Raw genomic sequence first — 19,229 nt, forward strand, 5'->3', positions numbered from 1 at the left:
AGAAAACACCATGGGCAACCCAAAAAATCATGATGAATGTGCAAAAGTCACTTATGTATGAGTCATTTTTTTTTTATACATGGATATCCTTCACTCTAAAGCTTCAGAGCTCACTTCTATACAAATTCTCCATTTGAGTACATACTTGTGTCAAAACATTTTCCCTCCATAAACTTTTAACAATATGCAATTCATTCATATTGTTTACTAATATACAGTTGTTTCTCACTGTATACAGTTCAGGGGAGACATGAAGGTATAGTGTAATACACATGTGGGTACATTGTGCAGAAAATAACAAAACCACTGCAGTAAGATGCATGACTACACCAATGTTATATCAGTGACAGTTATACTAAGGTGTGATATAATTGGACCCATGGCTGTGCTCATGTTTTATCAGAAACTGTTATACAAGGGTGCGGGTCCACTCTATTGACTGACGGGCCACTATTTACTAATGGGCCACTGTACTGACTAATATTTTTAACCACTTTGAAAATATGTTTAATGCATTGCTTCAGTTGAAATTTACATGTACACAAAAACTACATTAACTTGAATATCATTCACTGAAATACTTGGCACTATTGAATGAGCTGTACAACCTTGGCATCAAACCCCTTCATGCCAGGGACCTAAAAATATTCAGAATTGAAATTCTTTAAATTGTAATTTGATCCCACACCATTTGTGTTTTCAAATTCTCTAGTAATGATTTGTGAAAACTTGAATGGGTTTGTCTACTCAAAATTGAAGTTTTCATGAAAGTGGGCCAGGGAATTAATGTTTTAATACTTTTATGCTTGTTTCTTTTGCTTCAACAGACTCAGTACCTCAGCCAAGCTGCATTGGTAAGGGGCATGCATAGTATTAATGCTTGTTGTTTTTATGTTGGTTGTAATGTGGAACTTGTATGTTATGTAATAGTTTATTTCAAATTAGTTTACAGTAATCATTCCTTAGATGTCCAGTTCTTGCCAAACTGACAAAAGTGGGAAGCAAGATATAGCAGTCACTTTTCTGCTGCTTGCATTGTCATCAGCAGTTTGTTATGGTTGAAGTTAAAGTTTTCCATTTTGATGTATTTTCTAAACTCCTCATGAATAATAGAGTCTTCATAATAGTTGGCATGAATAATTATGAAGCTAAGGCAGTTTGTTTGGTGATACTTCGACCTCAGACCTTGGAGTCAGTGTCATGGTAATAGAAACTTTGCATTGAGGTTTTGGTTTTTAAAACAATTTTTGCTTATATTTCTTGAACCCAAATGAATTTTGTTACCCCGGATAAATAATTTTTACTTAGGCATTTCATTCTACATGTTTTGTTCAGCGATTTGACTTGTGGTCATAGAAAATTTGAATTGAGGTTTTTGTTATAGTTTTTGTGTGACACTTTGTATATGTTCAAAATCTCTTGATGGATTTTGTTTGTAATTGGCTGCCGTCATGACAAAGTAAAGGCAGTTCATTCAGTGACATGTGTGTTCACCTCTTGGTCCTACCATTGAGGTTTATTTTTTTCATTTCTATATTCTTCCTAAACCACTTGATGGGTTGTGTTCATACTTTTGATGGATTGTTTTGAAGCTAAGGCAAATAATTCAGTGATATGTTCATATGCTCCTTTGACCTTGTTCTCATTTTAGTCATAGGAAATTTGTGTTAAGGTTTTGGTTACATTTTTTCATTGGCTGATATTTTCTAACTCTCATGATGATTATTCTCATGCTTGGGATGAATCTTTTTGAAGAAAAGGCAATTAATTCTGTGATGTGCATGTTCACTACTTTGACCTTGGGGTCAAGTTTATGGTAGCATAAAATTTGCCATACACGTTTCGTTTAAAAAAAATTTTGGCTTCTGTCTCCAGGTTCCATTGAATTCTGTTCATTTTGTGGATGAATCATCATAAATTTGACTATTTATTCTGCAGTACACTCACACAGACTTATAGCACTGGAGTTAAGGTCATGTTAGGTCACATTTCAAATCAATGCTTTTAATGCAGCCTCAACATGCAGGCCATGATCCTGTTGTTTGTTTTTTTCTGATTGTAATTGCACCTGTTTGCAAACTTCTGCATGAATATTTAGGTAAATCTTTAAGAAATCTTTTATTATCTCATTGGAATCAGCATATTATTGGCAGGTGAGGGAACAAAGATATGACCCAGCCAGAATATAATACTTTCATTGCTATGTTTTTATTAATTATCAAAATGTGGGTTGTGTAATGGATAAGTTGGTTAGTTTTTAATTTTTCACACAGTAACATGCAAACATGTGTACAACTATAAGACTTTGTACCTTAGTACTGTATTTGCTGGCCTATAAGACGATACCTTTTGACCAGAAAATCTTGGCTTCATCTTATACTCCTAATCGACTTATAGGCAGGCAAATACAGTAACAGTAGCTTCTAAATTTATTGGTGATGCAGTAATTTACATTTTTATTGACAGAGTAAGTAATAATCTAGTTATTTTAGTGTAGCTTATTGAATGCGTGTACATAGCTGTATACTTAGGTTGCTGTTATATACATCATGGGGTGCACTCTATGGGGATATAATCATTGCATGAGATTCACATGTTCTGTGTTATATTCCTGTTAATTATTTTATATTTTCATAGAAAATGTATGCAAATGTTGATTCAAAAGGTTTTTGAATTTGTTTACAAAGGTTGGTTCATGTGTCATTATTGGGCATGTAACAGACTAAGTAAATTAAACTGCATGATCGTGTATCTGTATGCTATAGAATTAATAAGTTGCAAAATTTTGTTGTCCCCCATCATTTTGCAAAATGCAGGAATGTAGTGGTCATATTCTCATCCATCTGTTAATCCGCCACACTTTAATTTCTGCTCTATAAATATTAAGCCTTTTTAGATTATGAAGATAAATTTGGTATAATTATATATCATTATCATCGTAAGGTGTGTATCATTATCATGCGAAGGTGTGTACGGTACACATGAGGTGGGGGGTCCCATCGTCATTGTCAAGGTAAGAGGTCGATATTCGCTGTTTCTTTTTTCCTGTTCTGTACTTGTCAATTTCAAGCCATTTGAGACTTCTTTTATGCATACATCATGCTTATATGGTGTGTCATGTACCACAGTTTACAAGGTAGAAGACAATACCGTATATTCTCACTTATGAGTCCAAATGCAGACTGCACAGACCCAGATCTGCTGTTGCATAATGCACTGGCAGATCTTTCAGTTTGTTAGGAGTAATCAGTTGGACAAACAACACATACCCTGATCTGCATGTGAATTATGCTGTGGCAGAGCTGGATCTTTGTTGTTTGCAGTTTGACTTGACTTATAAGCAAGTATATATGGTACTTTTTTATTACATCACATGATGTCAGACAATACATAACAACGTTGCACTGCTATTGTGCCATCTGCAATAGGTGTATGGAGAAATGCGCATTGTTTTAAAATCAATCCCTGTAGTAAGCCAGTTGGAACTTGGGCATTTATTTGTTGTACTATATAACTTAGAGCTCTGTCATCATTGTGTACTTTTGGTTACCTCACCACAATTGATGAAAGACAAAAATTAACTATGTTCGCATGTTTTCAGTACAAGTAGTATTCTGTTTTCTCTGACTTGCCTGTGTATGATTTTACAAATAGATATGTATATACATCGTATATTAGTCTTTCTCTATTGAAATATATCAGTTCTCATCATTCTTGGTCTATTAATGATATCAATTTATTAAACTGAGTTATTTTTTGTCATACTGTATTAGCACAAAGTACAGTAAACAAAACATTGATCTTAACAGGAGAAATGGGCTGCTACTGAAATGCCCAATATTCAACATGTATTTTCTTTTAACTTTCTTTTTCAAAAAAAGCTTATGACTGTAGACAGAATTACAATTTGCTGATTAAAAGTATAATGAGGATTAAATGTAATTATATATTTTAACAAGTGTTCTCTTTATTCATTCATATCTTGTTTAAATTGGTACATTTTATTAAGATATATTTTGTATATACATGTATTTAAAAACAATTAACAAGATTATCTGGTCTGGATTTTAGCAACACAATATTTCAAATTAAATTTTAGTCAAGAATTCTGTGATCTGAATGGCAGTGTGACTTAAATTTGTTTTGTTCATTATGTTCTTTACTTTAAGACTAATGTTGGTGAAAATGGAGTCCATGAACCAGTTATCCACACTTTTTTCTTATCGGTACCAGTTAAATGTCATCCTAACCTAAAATGTGTTCTTTATATCAGTATCTAATTTCTGCAGATATTTACATATCTGTTCAAACCCCTTAGAGTGCGGGCAATCAGGTTATGACTATGCTGTTTATATATACAGATGTGTACTGTATTTGCTTATTTTTATTATTATTCTGTTATTGCTTTCTGCTGAGGGAACTGTCATCCTATAATGTTGTCTGGAGAATAAAGTTTTCAAGCCAAAGACAAGGGCACTATATCCTTCTAGACAACACTATCAGATAATGGTTTCCTTGGTGATGGCAATAAAAGGTGTCGTATTTCACATGGCATCATATGGTGTTGGTGCATTTTAATATTACCTAGTGGAAACAGTTATAATGACCATAGCCAGGCATAACATCCCAGAACCAACAGGAAATAGATCCCAGTCGTTAGCCAATCAAAGCTTGAGAATTTGTCAGGTGATGCCTGCATAGTTAGGTGATCAAGGGTTTATATAATTATACTGCTTTTCAGCACAATTCCAGTTTGTGCATTTTCAAACCAATATGATAAGCATCTTTTATTCTTCATTCAGTCCATCAAATGATGCTGATCAAACCTTTGCAGTTGGGGTAAAATTACTAATTAGAAAATATTGAACATTACCACCAGAACATGTAAATATCAGATATGTATCTAAGAGTTTTGTAAATGATTGTAGATCCATTGGCTATTATTGCAACTTTTCATTTAAACGTTCTTGAGTGACTAGTGTAACATCAATTGTTAAACAAGAAACTGAACCCTGATGAATAATTAAACAAATACTTTTATTAAGAAACTGTTCATTTATAGACTTAAAGACTTGTTCTATAAATGTTTATAAAACAATATAACATTATCTCATGTCACAGCAGGCTCGCAGTCCAGAATGACCCAGGTGATATATCCTTACTCATATCTTTAGTGTGTGTGTGTCCATAGCTTTTGCTGTATTACGTACTTAAAATATTTGCTATATCTGCATCGTTTGTGAAAACAAAATCAGATAATGTTACAGTAATAATGAATATGTGTACATATTAGACAGAATTATGGTTGATAATGCTTCAGGTTGCCATGTATTTTTGAGTGTCAGTTATTATTGTTTTCTTAATATTATTTTATAGAAATCACTGGAACAGAGTGGAATTTTGCGAGGTACTTGGTCAAGAGAAGGCTACCTCTACCTGATGGAGAAAAGTAGGTTAAAATGTGGAGCCTATGTCTGAGCTGTGTTAGTAACGTTTGCACCAAGCTAACAATCCAACTGTTGAGACTGCCAGTAAAATTGGGTAAGGTGACAGAAGCTGACAGCTGAGAGAGGTAGCTTGGTGTGAACATTGCATGTAAAGCTTCACTAACACACGAAACGGCCAATTGGCACATGTAAACAGAGTCTTTGAGATAGGAGATGCCCAGTTAAGTTAACTTCTTATTAATTTTGTATGCCTAGCATGTATTTATGTCTGTGTACTTAACAGTATGTACCTGACAGTATATAATATACATTTTCTAATGGCAAGTATTGTTTATTTTTTAATCTTTTGTCCACCATATTGAAAATTCCCATGAGAAGGGCAGTCTAACAGTGGTAACAAAATTGCATTCTTCACCAACTGTGTGCTATGGCATAATTGAATTGCAGCCTTTGTTTTAGTACAGTGGACCCTATATCCAGACCCATCAGTGGACTTGAGAATTGTTTTGTTAATTATATGAATGCTATGTGTGTATTGATCTATACTGTCAGTGCTGAGAGCTCTCTTGCTTTAGAGATTCATTATCTCCACCAAAAAGCTTGTGTGATTTGCCTGCAAACATTGTACATCCATAGTTCATTAATAGTTGCTTGTTACCTCTACAGCTGCAAAATTATTTAGAGGAAAGCCATGAAACTTGTTACTGGAAGACTTCTTATGGCTTAAGATGAACCTAAATAAAAATGGGCCAGTCTAACATCCAACATCGCCACCATGGCAACCATCTTAAAAAATCTTATTATTGCTACTCCATCTGTACAGATGTTCACATCAGCATTAGTGATTTCACTAAAAGACTTTTTATAACATATATTTGAGTCGAATAAAACTGGGGTAGCCTTGATGACCAACTTGAATGTCATCTCTGAAACCTTGTTATGACAACTTCTCAATTATTTTGATGGGAATTTCATTAAAAGACTTAAAAGGATATTATGGTGGCCATCTTAAAAATCTTTTTATCGCTATACACTGACATATATATGGTCCTAAATGAAAATAGTACCAATCTGACATCCAGCATGGCTGCCATGGTAGCCACCTTGCAAGTATTGTTATGGCTACATATGTACTGATGCTCCAATGGACATGATATTTTCAAGAAAAGACTTCTTTTGACATGTAGATGATCTGAAATGAAAATGATTTTGATCTGATGATTACCATGGTGACGACGTTGAAATCGTTTTATCACTGCCGCTCCTGAACAGATGGTCATATATAGACATGGGGGTTGTTTGTCAAAGATGAGTTCCTTTGACAAGTATTTATCATATATATTGGGCCATGATAAAATAATTATTTGTTTTCCTGTCCCAGAACTTGTGGTGAACTTTTTTTCACCTAGGTCATATGTCCCAAGACTTACGAAACGGAATAAATTTGTATTGTATTTGTGCTCCCCCTCCCAAAGCACATTGCAATGAAATAGGTAAATAAAACGCTTATTTGACAATAGAAAGAAAGAAACTAACCTTGTATTGTTATTATTTATTCCTTTTTTTCAACATGAGCATTGAGGAATAAAATATATCCATGAAATCCTTATATGTAGCGTAGGCTTCCATACTGTAGCATATATTGCTTATGTCCAATAAGACACGCTACGTTTTTCATTGACATGAACATTGAGAAACAGATTGTGTGTGGTTGTGCTCAAAGGTTTGAATAAGTTATCTGACTGATAACTGGATCCAACAAAATCACAAACAGGAGGGAAATAATCAACCAATATCTTGAAGACAACTGTCATTCACAAATAAACACAGTGTTAGGTGCAAAATAATCAAGATTGAATTATATTCAGGTTTAGTGTATGACAGTATCTAGCAAATAAAAATCATTAGTTGAAAACACATTCACTTGAGTGTAAGTGACAATCTTTTTGCCAGCACGGGTTACAAAAGTATCATTACTATGTACCCTCAGACAACAATGCTCCTTTGTATTAATTCTAACTATAGATGCCAAGCACATAGATGCCCATGTGGTGAATAAACACATCTGGGAGCAAGCAGTAAACTGTCTTTGAACTTACCGACAGGACATCAAAGACAAAGGTCATTTTTTATTATAATTCAAACCGACCTCGGAAGCCAACTTTTGACACTCTGAAGCCAGTTTTGTTTGTTTTAAAGGATATCAATACAAAGGGTATTTTATTGCAAAGCAAGCTGATCTCGGAAGCCGACTATGGACTCTTTAAGGATGTGCCAATTTTTTAAAACAAAAATTAATATACTATGAAAGCAAACTTTGGTTTCTTTTCACCGGTATTCATGGGCATTTTAAAAATAAATTGAAACAATGGAACAGTTTTTAAAGTGACACAATAAAGTGCTTCGTGCATGGACATTGATGACCCAGCATCGCCCAGAAGATTTGTAGACAATAAAATCATGTGATGAATTCGTCAAGACCAGAAAAGAAGCAGATGATTTCGCCAACAATATGATCATTAACATGGATGAAATTCTAGTTTACTTTGACCACATTCCTGGATGGACTGATGATAAGATGGGGGTCAGAAGTGTGAGAATTAGCAAGACTGGTGCAGATTTGAAAAAACTGACTTCAGTACTTGCAGTTTCCGTTTCAGGTGATATGTTGCCTCTAGCAATTTTTCATGGTATGAGAAAGCTATAAAAAAAAATATTCATGTACCGAAAGAATGGATCGTACATATGCAGGAGAAGGGTTGTGTCGATGAAATTTCAGTTGGAGTGCGAGGGGCCCCAAGTGGCCGAGTGGTCTAAAGCGCTCTCCATTATGGATCACTGCCATCTTACCTTTGTCTACGTTGGTTCGAGTCTAGGATTCGGCCAATGTTTGTATGTGAGGAAGCTTGCCAGTAGCTTCTTGTGGGTTGGTGGTTCTTCCCGGGGTTTTCCCGAGTTCTTCCTCCACCATTAATACTGGCCGCCATGCATAGCCTTTCGTGTGCTGATAAATGGCGTTTAATCCCAATAAAACAACAGTTGGAGTGCATTTTCCGACATGTAATTTTTGAATGGTTTAAAAGGTGTCCCACAACTTACGACTCGAAAAAGCGATGTGTCCCAGAACATACAGTGCACCAAAAAATTACTTTTAAAATTAATTTATGGTGTCTCAATAAATACGGTCTCCCAACATATACGGTAAATATGGTAGGTATTCGAAGTCTGTTGAGATTGAGGAAAGAAATTTCATTTCTTCTCTTAGATGATAATCTCTTAGATTATAATTTTAAAAGGTGTTGTAACCATCTGTATTAAAATAGTGCATAATAACGCCCTTTGGCATGCATAAATTTATACAAAAAACATAATTTTCTTCTGTCTCAGTACACAGATTCAAATGTCTCACATAAAACAAGATGTAAATTGATAAAAAGAATGGAGCTGCAAAAGAAACAAGAGCATTCAGCACTGAACTCATGAAGAAAGTAAAACAACAATCAGTTCATGTAACCAAAAAAAGATGGTACAGAAAATATGACAGGCCTGCCTAAATCTCCCTGTGGGAACCCCTTGTTGCTTGTTGAAATTGAGTTGTACTTATTGTTGCCGAATCAGGCCAGCTGCTGCCACCTCACTTGATCTATGCTATAAAGACAGAGGCTTCCCAAAAGGAGCAAAATTACCAAATGACTGGATGTAATATTTACAGAAACTTAATTCAACAGTAACAATTTATGATTCAATACAAGTGAATTCTTATCCTCTGTGTGATCAGAAGGAAGTTGCAATATTCAGTTTTCAGAGCACATCTCGGGGAGAGGCTGTTGTTGCCCTTGAAGCATAACAGGATTATAGCGCTGTTTGTACCAGCTGCATGCATAGATAACTTGCAACCCCATGATTTTTTTTCAGGTAATGATATCTCCATTTAGGAACTCAGTTGCACAGTTAAATTAACAGGAAGAAAGTGGAGATGTACTGTTACTTCCAAATAAGGTCTTACTTGAACTGAAATCATATACCTTTAAGCAAATTCCAACAAAGTGGCTTATCTCCACACATTCCAAAGTATTGCTTTGAACAGTCCTTTTGAGAATCGGGACACATCTCCTAAATGTTCATTTGGCAGTCAGTTTTTATATGTTCCACTTACTCTTTGAATAGTGAATATATACAGTGGAACCCCGCTATAATGTGATAATTTGGGTCCACAAAATTGGATCGCGTTAATATCAGGGTCGTGTTAATGCGGGGTTTTGCAGTATTTTACTTTTTTGAGAGAACAACTCATTGGCATATATACATGTATTCATGTCTACGGTATATGATGAATAGGGTATCAACACCATTTACTATCGTGCTGTTGTGGCATTCATTTCATCTATAATGCATGTAATTCCACTGAAAAATTGCACACAGATTTATAATATTCAATATTATTTTCCCCTAATCATTGTATCTGAATTCAACGTCTAATATATAGCATAAACGTAGCATCAACACTGTTTACTTGCCGTCTGATATCGTACCGTTGGGGCTTGAAATTGGTCCATAAAATATGTAATTACATTGCAAAAATTGCATACATATTTAAACTATTAAATAATTTTATCACACATCATTATGTGTCTGAATTCAGTGGAAAAAATTAACAGCAAAATTAGGTTAAGAAAGACGAAGCAAGTGTATGGTTCATTACGTTACAAGTTATATGAACGGTGTCTGTACAAATTTCATACTGCTAAAATTTTCTCATATGCGTTTCCTTGTACATTTATCCATTGCAAATTTCCATTAATTAATGCTTGTATGCCTATTTGTTTGAACGACTACAACAGAATAATTACAAATCAACACATGCTTTCAACGTACACGTAACTTTTACTTCAGATTTTGTGAATATCAAAAGAAACGTGTGATAACTACTATACTAATCATGGCGCAAAGTGCAGAGAACGATTTGCGTTTGTGAACTTGCTTTTCCATAACGGTAAAATATTTTTATAAAAAATAGGATATTACTAATGAGTTCATAAACAAACACCATACCCATGTAAAACCCGAGAACTAAGTGCAGTAGGCCTGCATTGGTCACGAGTCACTCTTTAAAGAAAAATGTAAAGCTGAATGCATGTACAATTTCATACCCTTTCAATTTCCAGCTAATAAAGCGGGCATTATTTACTGGTCAACTGACTGCATCTAATAACACCACCAAGCCCAGCAAACATGATGGCAGCTTTCGTTTTTTGATGTTGATTAAATTGTGAGAATATTTTATCAACCACCGCATTGTCTGCTGATTGGTTGTATATGCAGTTAAAGAAGAAACACATGTCGGCTATTGTTTGAGCAATGATTGTATACAGAATTAATTGAAGACAATCACAAAGATGACTTACTGGCTTTACTCATGGACCAGTAATAAGTAACATTTCCGATAATGTTTATTTTGGCCTAAGACCTCAAGAACCTGGTGAAATTGTTACATTTCAGAAGCCAAGCCACGATTGTATTATATTTGAATTCATAAGCGAATTCTTCCACAAAATGATAATAAACGTTTTACACACTATTTCTCTTACTTTAAAAAAAGTATTTTTCCGGGTACAAGAAAAATACACGTACATGTATTTAAAATTTCAGGAACCACGCCACAATGGTATTATATATCGTATTGTATTCAATTTCATGCACGATCTCTTCCCCAAAATGATAATCATTTTTTTTGCGCAAAGTGCAGAGAACGAATCACGTTTGTGAACTTGCTTTTCCATAATGGTAAAATATTTGTATAAAAAAATAGGAAATTAATAACGAGTTCATAAGTCAACCCCATGCACATGTAAATCCCGAGAACTAAGTGTAGTAGGCCTGCAAACGTCACGAGTTACTTTCATATATATTTTTTAAAGCTGAACACATGTACAGTTTCATACCCTTTCAATTTCCAGCTAATAAAGCGAACATTATTTACTGGTCAACTGATTGCGTCTAATAACACCACCAAGCCCAGCAAACATGCTGGCAGCTTTTTTTTACTGGATCAGTGATAAGTAACATTTCTGATAATGTTTATTTTTGACATAACACTTTAAGAACCTGGTGATATTGTTAATTTTCAGAAGCTACGCCACAATCGTATTATATTAAAATTTATACACAAACTTTTCCCCCAAAATGATAATAAACGTTTTACACCCTATTTCAGGAACCACGCCACAATCATATTAAATTGGAATCCATACGCGATCTCCTCTCCATAATGATACTAATTTATTTATACACTATTTCATGTACTTTGGAGAAAATTTTTTTTTTTCATGTGCGAATATACGAAATTTCGGGAGCCACGCCATGGCTGTGTTATATCCGAATTCGCGTTAAATTGGGGCGCGTTATAGTGGGGTTCCACTGTTTATATATATATCAACAAAAACTCACATTTCTCACCTGTTTTTAATTTCATTGGGTTGCATAAAGTTTCAGTGAGTATTCATTAATTGTGATTGGATATAATATGTGCTTTTGGGAAGTAAAGAGGGACATATATTTTTTGAGTTTGCATTTTTTACAGTAGCATGAGATATAGTCATTACAATTGTATAGTGTTTTCATGATTATCATTTATAGGTACACATCGTAATGTATATTTCACAGCACTACAAATAGCCTTGCTATTAGAAAGTAATGCAACATGTGATGCCTTACCATGCATATGACACCGGATGTAGTAACCTGCATATCACTAAATATTGGGACAGTGGAGGTTAATGTTGACTTGGTTTATAACTTGTTGGGACTTTAAATTTGTAGAATAGCTTATCCATGAAAGCACAGATTTTTGTTTACTCTACAAATATAAAGCAGTTCACAGCAATTCCACCATTTTATGAAGAATTAGCATGACATGACTGTTCCGGTTCAGAACAATGCAGATTCATCAATGATGTCTGTTTGCATGGTATGTCAGGTTCTCCAAACATCTGGAAAACTTTGACTGTCATGAGTTTTCACAAAAGCAAGAGACCATTGTGCAGTGTCTGTTAGGGAGTTGATACTGTCATTTTGAAAATCATAATGCATCGAGGTTAAATCAATGAATTTTTTCTTACAATATATTTCTAACCTGCAGTACCAATGGGGCTGCCGAAAAGTGATCTCACATGTAACCATCATCACACTTCATTCTGTAAATGTTCATCCACCAAGCCGCTTGATAGCTAACTAGAAGTTATTACAATCTTTTGTAAACAGATTAGTGATGAAAATAGTGTCTCAAATCCATGTGACAAAGCTTCACATAAGGTATTCCAAAAAATATTTGTTTGGATATCACTTGGTGTTGAGGCATGAAATATTTCATCAAGAATTAGTCAGCCTTTCCACTTATTTATTGCAGTATTATTTTTCAACATCAGTTTGATATTATCTATAAGTTGATCATTTGTGTTGTCCATTGAGCAATTCCATGAGCTGTCATTTGTTACAAATTTTTTTTTCAATACACTCAGTGCCAGTAAATATTTTATCATTGAATCAGTTTCATCCAAATAATTGTTATGGAGGAGTAACTCTAAAGATGGCTGATGGTCATTTCAAGGGAAATAGTAATGAAAACCAAGGATATTATTTTAAAATTGTCTTTTTTGGAGTTTCCATGCAGATTTTAAAAAATATCTTCATTAAAAGCCAGTTTTGTAGATGATTCACAATTAATTTGATTTTAGTTGATCTGTTAAGTAAAAATACTATTATTAGTTTCCTGAGTCCTAAAACACCTGGGAAAAATATTTTGATCTCTCCTTGAGCTTACCATTGTGTTCCAAATATTCCCCTAGGTTTTGACAAAACTCCAACTTGTCATACAGGGTACAATCCATGTTTTTCTAGATCTCATACCAAAGACTTATTACATCTCTTGCTCTTTCTGAATTTAAGTTTTTAAAAGTTTTAAAATGTTTGAACTTTATTGAACATTGGAACAATAAGATCTAACTTAAACAAATGGTAGAGTCCACATTTTAGGAAGATGGACATACTGGTCACTTTTCCATCACTGCAGCAATAATTTTAACATCAGCAGGTCGGTGGCTGGGCATGCTGGCCCTGAGTTTCATGTTATGCAAATCATGTTAATTTTTTTCTCCATTTTATGAATACCTTGTTAATAAAAGAAGTAGAACCTGTTTAACTTGAGTTCTGTGTTACTATCGCTAGCCTGTATTATGCAGCAATACGAAATGAATTGGTTAATTTCATTGGTAGATTACCGGTAGTAAGAAAATGTCATCATACAATGACTGTTGCCTTAGAAGTGTTTCACACTGATGTCACTGTGTCAATCTCCCAGTGTTAATATATTTACACTCTGCCTTGCAATAACAGCAACAAATTTGATATGCATTCTTTAGCCATATATTGAGAAATGAATGAAAATAAACCATTTTGTACACTCAGTTACATGATAAATGGTGATTTTCTTTTGGAACTGGCTTACAATCTTTACATTTCACTTCAGTAACAGGGCCCCAAGTGGTCTAAAGCGCTCTCCATTACGTACCACTGCCATCTCACCTCTGTCTGCGTGGGTTTGAGTCTCGGATTCAGCCAATGTGGGTATGTGAGAAAGCTTGCCAGTAGCTATTTGTGGGTCTGTGGTTTTTTCCAGGGGTTTTCCCAGGTTCTTCCTCCACCATTAATACTGGCCGCCATGTATAGCCTATCGTGTGCTGAAGAATGGCATTAAACCCTACAACAACAACAACAGCAACACTTCAGTGACTAGTTTACTGTGACATTATCTAATATATTGACTCTTATGTTATTACATGTGCAAGACGATATGATACATGTGATGATGCTTGCCTGGCCCTTTTGGGGATTTTTTCATAAAAATTTAGATTATGTTTAAATTTTGTCAGTATGTAAAAAAAATATTAGAACATTGTTTGAAGGGTTCATTGCATTCTAGTTAAGTTGTTTTGGGAAGGTTATTAAATAACAACTTGGCAACTATAATGCATGTTTCCCTTGTAACATGTTTTAACATTATAGTGATATTATGTTCATGGCTAAAATGCCGATAGGTAGCAGTTCTAAATTTTGAGGAGATTGGAGAACCTGGAGGAAACTAACCCTCAGATGGGTGATCACTTTCCTCATTAACTTGCTGGTTTGTTTAAAAACATTCTCTACAGCAGCTGTCTCGCTAACCACTCAGTATTAGGAGGTTAGTGTTAGTACTCATCGACCTGGTGTCAGGAAAATGTGACTGGGTGGGACATCATGCTACATGTCTGCGGCATGATGCCCCAGTGCTAGACATCACTATAAACTGCCACACTGCAGACATCGTAGCGATATGTCTGGAAAATTGTTAAAGCTGTCTTAAAAATCTAAATCAAACACACACACTTAAAACAATCTCTGCCACATACCAAAGAGATTAAAAGGACAAAGATGAGGTGGAAAATAAACTAAATGATAAGCTCTTTATTAATATTCACAAATATAGTTTATACTTTGTGATGTTTTATAGAGATTGCACTGGGAGTAACCTGGACAAAGTATTGGTGCTGCTATAATAAAGATAATAAGAACTTCTACATGATTCCATTCAACCAGACAGCTGGCATGGGAAAAATTAGCATGGTAAGTTGCAATTTTGAGTGCCTTTAAGTATTATATTTCTCTGTCCCACCTTGACTGGTAAGATCATATATTGTTACACTTGTCTGTCCACCGTACCTTTCATTTCAGTCCATTTTCAGGCACAGTGGTGGGGCATCTTTGTTTCATAAAGACATATTTAGTTGTAATCAGCTAAAGATATAAGCATTTTTTAAAAACATTTGGACTCTCTCTACATGGTGATTTACCACCAAAGGTTTGCTGTAATCTCTGCTAAAATCTACATTTTTCTTTCAAGCATTCTCAGAAACAAGCTGAATGAACATGCAGAATTATTAACTCTGATTATCTGGTGTTTATAATTATTTTATTAAATCTTCTGAGTTTCCATCTGGGAGGTGGTACACTGTAAACGGGTGACATAACAAAATGGCAGAGAATCAGAATAAAAAGATAATGCACATTTCCAATCAACAAAGTATAGGAATTTATTTCTAACATAAACCTCTATGAAATACTTTGCTATGCAGAGACCTGGCAGTATATATTGAACTGGATGGGTATCAGTCTAAAATATAAATGAAGATGTATAATTACATTTATGGTCATGCATTTCAATCTTTGAACATGTGTTAATTTGTGCATATTGTTTAATGATAAGGATATCAAGACACTTCACACAATGGTGATGTTGTCTGAGATGCATATGCCTCATCCTATTTTACACTTGCCCTACATGCTTTTTATGGTCACCCCCATATTCTCAACTCATCCTGTTTTACACTTGCCCTATATGCTTTTTATGCTCACCCCCATATTCTCAACTCATCCTGTTTTACACTTGCCCTATATGCTTTTTATGCTCACCCCCATATTCTCAACTCATCCTATTTTACACTTGCCCTACATGCTTTTTATGGTCACCCACATATTCTCAACTCATCCTATTTTACACTTGCCCTATATGCTTTTTATGGTCACCCCCATATTCTCAACTCATCCTATTTTACACTTGCCCTATATGCTTTTTATGGTCACCCCCATATTCTCAACTCATCCTATTTTACACTTGCCCTACATACTTTTTATGCTCACCTCCATATTCTCAACTCATCCTGTTTTACACTTGCCCTACATGCTTTTTATGGTCACTCACATATTCTCAACTCATCCTGTTTTACACTTGCCCTACATGCTTTTTATGGTCACTCACATATTCTCAACTCATCCTGTTTTACACTTGCCCTACATGCTTTTTATGGTCACCCGCATATTCTCAACTTGTCCCACATCATCTTCATTTCTGTTTAAACAATTTTGCTAATTCAATCAACTTTTTTGTGAAAATATGTATGGGGTAGGTTACAAATGTGTTGGAAAAGGCTTATTAAAATAATGGGACAAGTTCAGCATCTAGTTTGGTAAAAGACTTTCCCAGATACCTGCCAATTTTCTCTGGGAAAATATGCTGCTGTGTTTGATCATCTGGTGTACTAAAATAGAGCTGTGTTCCTTGCCTATTATTGACTGCCATATATAGATGCTTAAATATTGGGTTCGCCTGCAAACTTGATTGATCCAGATCTGCCACTTCATAAAGTGCCAGCAGATATATATGTTATTATTTTATTCAGTAATTCCCCCACTTTCATTGAAATTTCTGGTTTAAATTTAATAGAAGTTTTTTTTTTACTGCTAAATTTGGCATTTTCTGCATGTCTCCGTTAAGGAATTTAGTTGCCTTACATTATATTGTATAAATTATACAACTTTGAAAATACTTTTTATGTTATCTGATGGCAGCAACATCAAGACAAAAATCTTTAGACAGCAGTTCAAACACCTAAATTTTCAATAAATAATTTTCTGTTATATCATCACTTGCATTAAACCCATCAAAATCCACTCTTGGTGTCATTCAAATAGGATAGGTGTTAACTTGCATTTTATCCTGGTAGGTCTTTGACTTAAATGTTAATAAAAATCCCTCTCAGCTGCAATTTTTATTTTACAGCTAAATATTTTTTGCTAATAAAATGTTCAAAATGTATTTCCAAAATTTGAAAAAGTGTTACTGCAATTTAAGACTTTTGTAGCAAAATGAATGATAAAACCCAAATAAACCAAATGTTTTCACTACTGGAACAGTTTTCTAGCTCATGTTAAAATGACTGATTACCATATGCCTATGTTATTTGTCAGTGAATAAGTCACCATCAGAAAATTTTATTACCATTGACAATTCTGGAAATCACTGGCACCAACATACAGGACAAGGGAAAATGTCTGTAGTTAAGCATAAACAGAATTACTGTTCCTATTCGAAACAGAGCTGTTATCACTTAATACAAAATATATGATAAAGTGTTTGACTAATTGTGATTAATTATGTCTGTTTTAGACATGCAATATAATAATAATTATTTATTTATGTATTTAAACACACCATGTAATAATGATTATTTTTGTCTATGTTTTAACGTCTATTTATGATTATTTATGTCTATGTTTTAACGTCTATTTATGATTATTGTTGTCTGTTTTTAAAGACGAAATGTAATAATAAATATTTATGTCTGTGTTTAAGCTCATAATGTAATAATGATTATTTATGTCTGTATTTAAACACATAATATAATAATGATTATGTCTGTGTTTGAAAACATAATGTAACTAGGGCACAAGAAACATCCCAGATTGTGTCTGACACTTAGTCATTTCATATAAACTATAGACCGCTCCGTTGGCCTAGTGGTTAGAGCGTCCGCCTCGGATGCAGGAGGTCATGGGTTAGGTCCCCAGCAGAGTCATAACAAAGATTTACAAAAATGGTACTAGCAGCTGCCTCGCTTGGCACTCAGCATTAAGAGGTTAGTGTTAGGACTTATCAGCCTGGTGTCAGTATAATGTGACTGGGTGGGATATCATGCTCCATGTCTGCAGCATGATGCCCCAGTGCTAGACATCACTATAAACTGTAACACTGCAGACATTGTAGCGATATGACTGAAAAATTGTTAAAGCTATGTTACAAATCCAAATCACACGCACACATACAAGCTATACATGTTACGCCCAGCATTGCTGAATGTCAGTCAAGGCTACATACATGTCTGTCAGGTACCTGTACTTGGATTTGAAAAATCCTGTACTATGATCAGAAATTATCCCCTATCTTTCTGTAAGAATCTGGAAATATGATACGTGCATTTCCATCTGTCTGTCTCATGCTTTCATTTTTGCTCTACAACTTGAAAGGGCATTTCAGATTTAGGGATGAAACTTTGTAAACTAATGTAACATCACTGGAAAGTTTCTCCCGTTCCTTATCTTTGGTCAGGTCTTCAGGGTCATGGTCACACTGAATACACTAAGTTTCCCATGACACTTATTTTTCACTTTCAAGTAATTATGTCGTGTCTTATAGTATAGCACACATCCTTCCATCATCGTGATGTTCACAGCTAAGACATGGTTTTCCATGGAATACTTGTCTTTTATGATAGCATAGATCTGTATAATCTACATCGTGAACACATTCTGATAGTTAAATCTACTATGTTTTTACTGACTTGTAAAATAAAAATAAATTATTTGTCATTTTCAGTCCAATATGGGAGAAACATTGAAGTTGGCATCCTGTGTAAGAAGAGCAACAGACAGTATAGACAGACGGTTCTGTTTTGATGCAACATTTGAAGACAAGTGAGTCAGAATGGGTTTGGTCTTGAGCCAATTAAGACTTCTGTAAATATAAATTAAATTATCTTACAATCTTTTGTTTGTACCAGTCTGTTTTATTCAGATATGATAGAGGATGGTCAATTGCAGTTTATTATTAATGAACAGCTCAAAGATTAACAAGACACTGGGTAAAAAGTAAAGCTGTTTCTCTCTTGGATAGATAATTATTCTTTAAGTGATCATATTTTGTGTTATAGTATTTAAAGAGGTTTGTACATAAAACATGATTGCTTAATTAAGGAATGCTTCTGAAATAGGTCATGTCTTATATCCTTTAACAGACAAAGTACAATGACATTCCAAGCCCTCTCAGAGGAAGATAGAAAATTGTGGCTAGAAGCCTTGGATGGGAAAGAACCTGTAAGTAAATCGTTTAAATGATTCTTTGATATAATTGTGATT

The 19,229-nt window shown here is 34.5% G+C and overlaps 1 protein-coding gene across 10 annotated transcripts in view; it reads left to right on the forward strand.

Annotated features, from left to right (window-relative positions):
• Positions 1-19,229, forward strand: part of LOC149796782 (rho GTPase-activating protein 26-like) — a 168,347-nt gene that overhangs the window by 74,244 nt on the left and 74,874 nt on the right. For 9 of the 10 annotated variants that reach the window (XM_089961428.1, XM_089961431.1, XM_089961429.1 and 6 more), the window contains 4 exons: positions 5,377-5,449; positions 14,992-15,104; positions 18,691-18,788; positions 19,109-19,187. In XM_089961428.1, the coding sequence (XP_089817554.1) occupies positions 5,377-5,449; positions 14,992-15,104; positions 18,691-18,788; positions 19,109-19,187 (363 nt within the window). Of the gene's footprint in view, positions 1-827; positions 855-5,376; positions 5,450-14,991; positions 15,105-18,690; positions 18,789-19,108; positions 19,188-19,229 lie in introns of all 10 variants that reach the window. The other variant, XM_089961430.1, reaches the window with a different exon arrangement.

This window comes from Sinohyriopsis cumingii, chromosome 6 (assembly GCF_028554795.1).
Source record: "Sinohyriopsis cumingii isolate HCF-2022 chromosome 6, ASM2855479v2, whole genome shotgun sequence".
In the NCBI taxonomy this organism is placed as follows: domain Eukaryota; kingdom Metazoa; phylum Mollusca; class Bivalvia; order Unionida; family Unionidae; genus Sinohyriopsis; species Sinohyriopsis cumingii.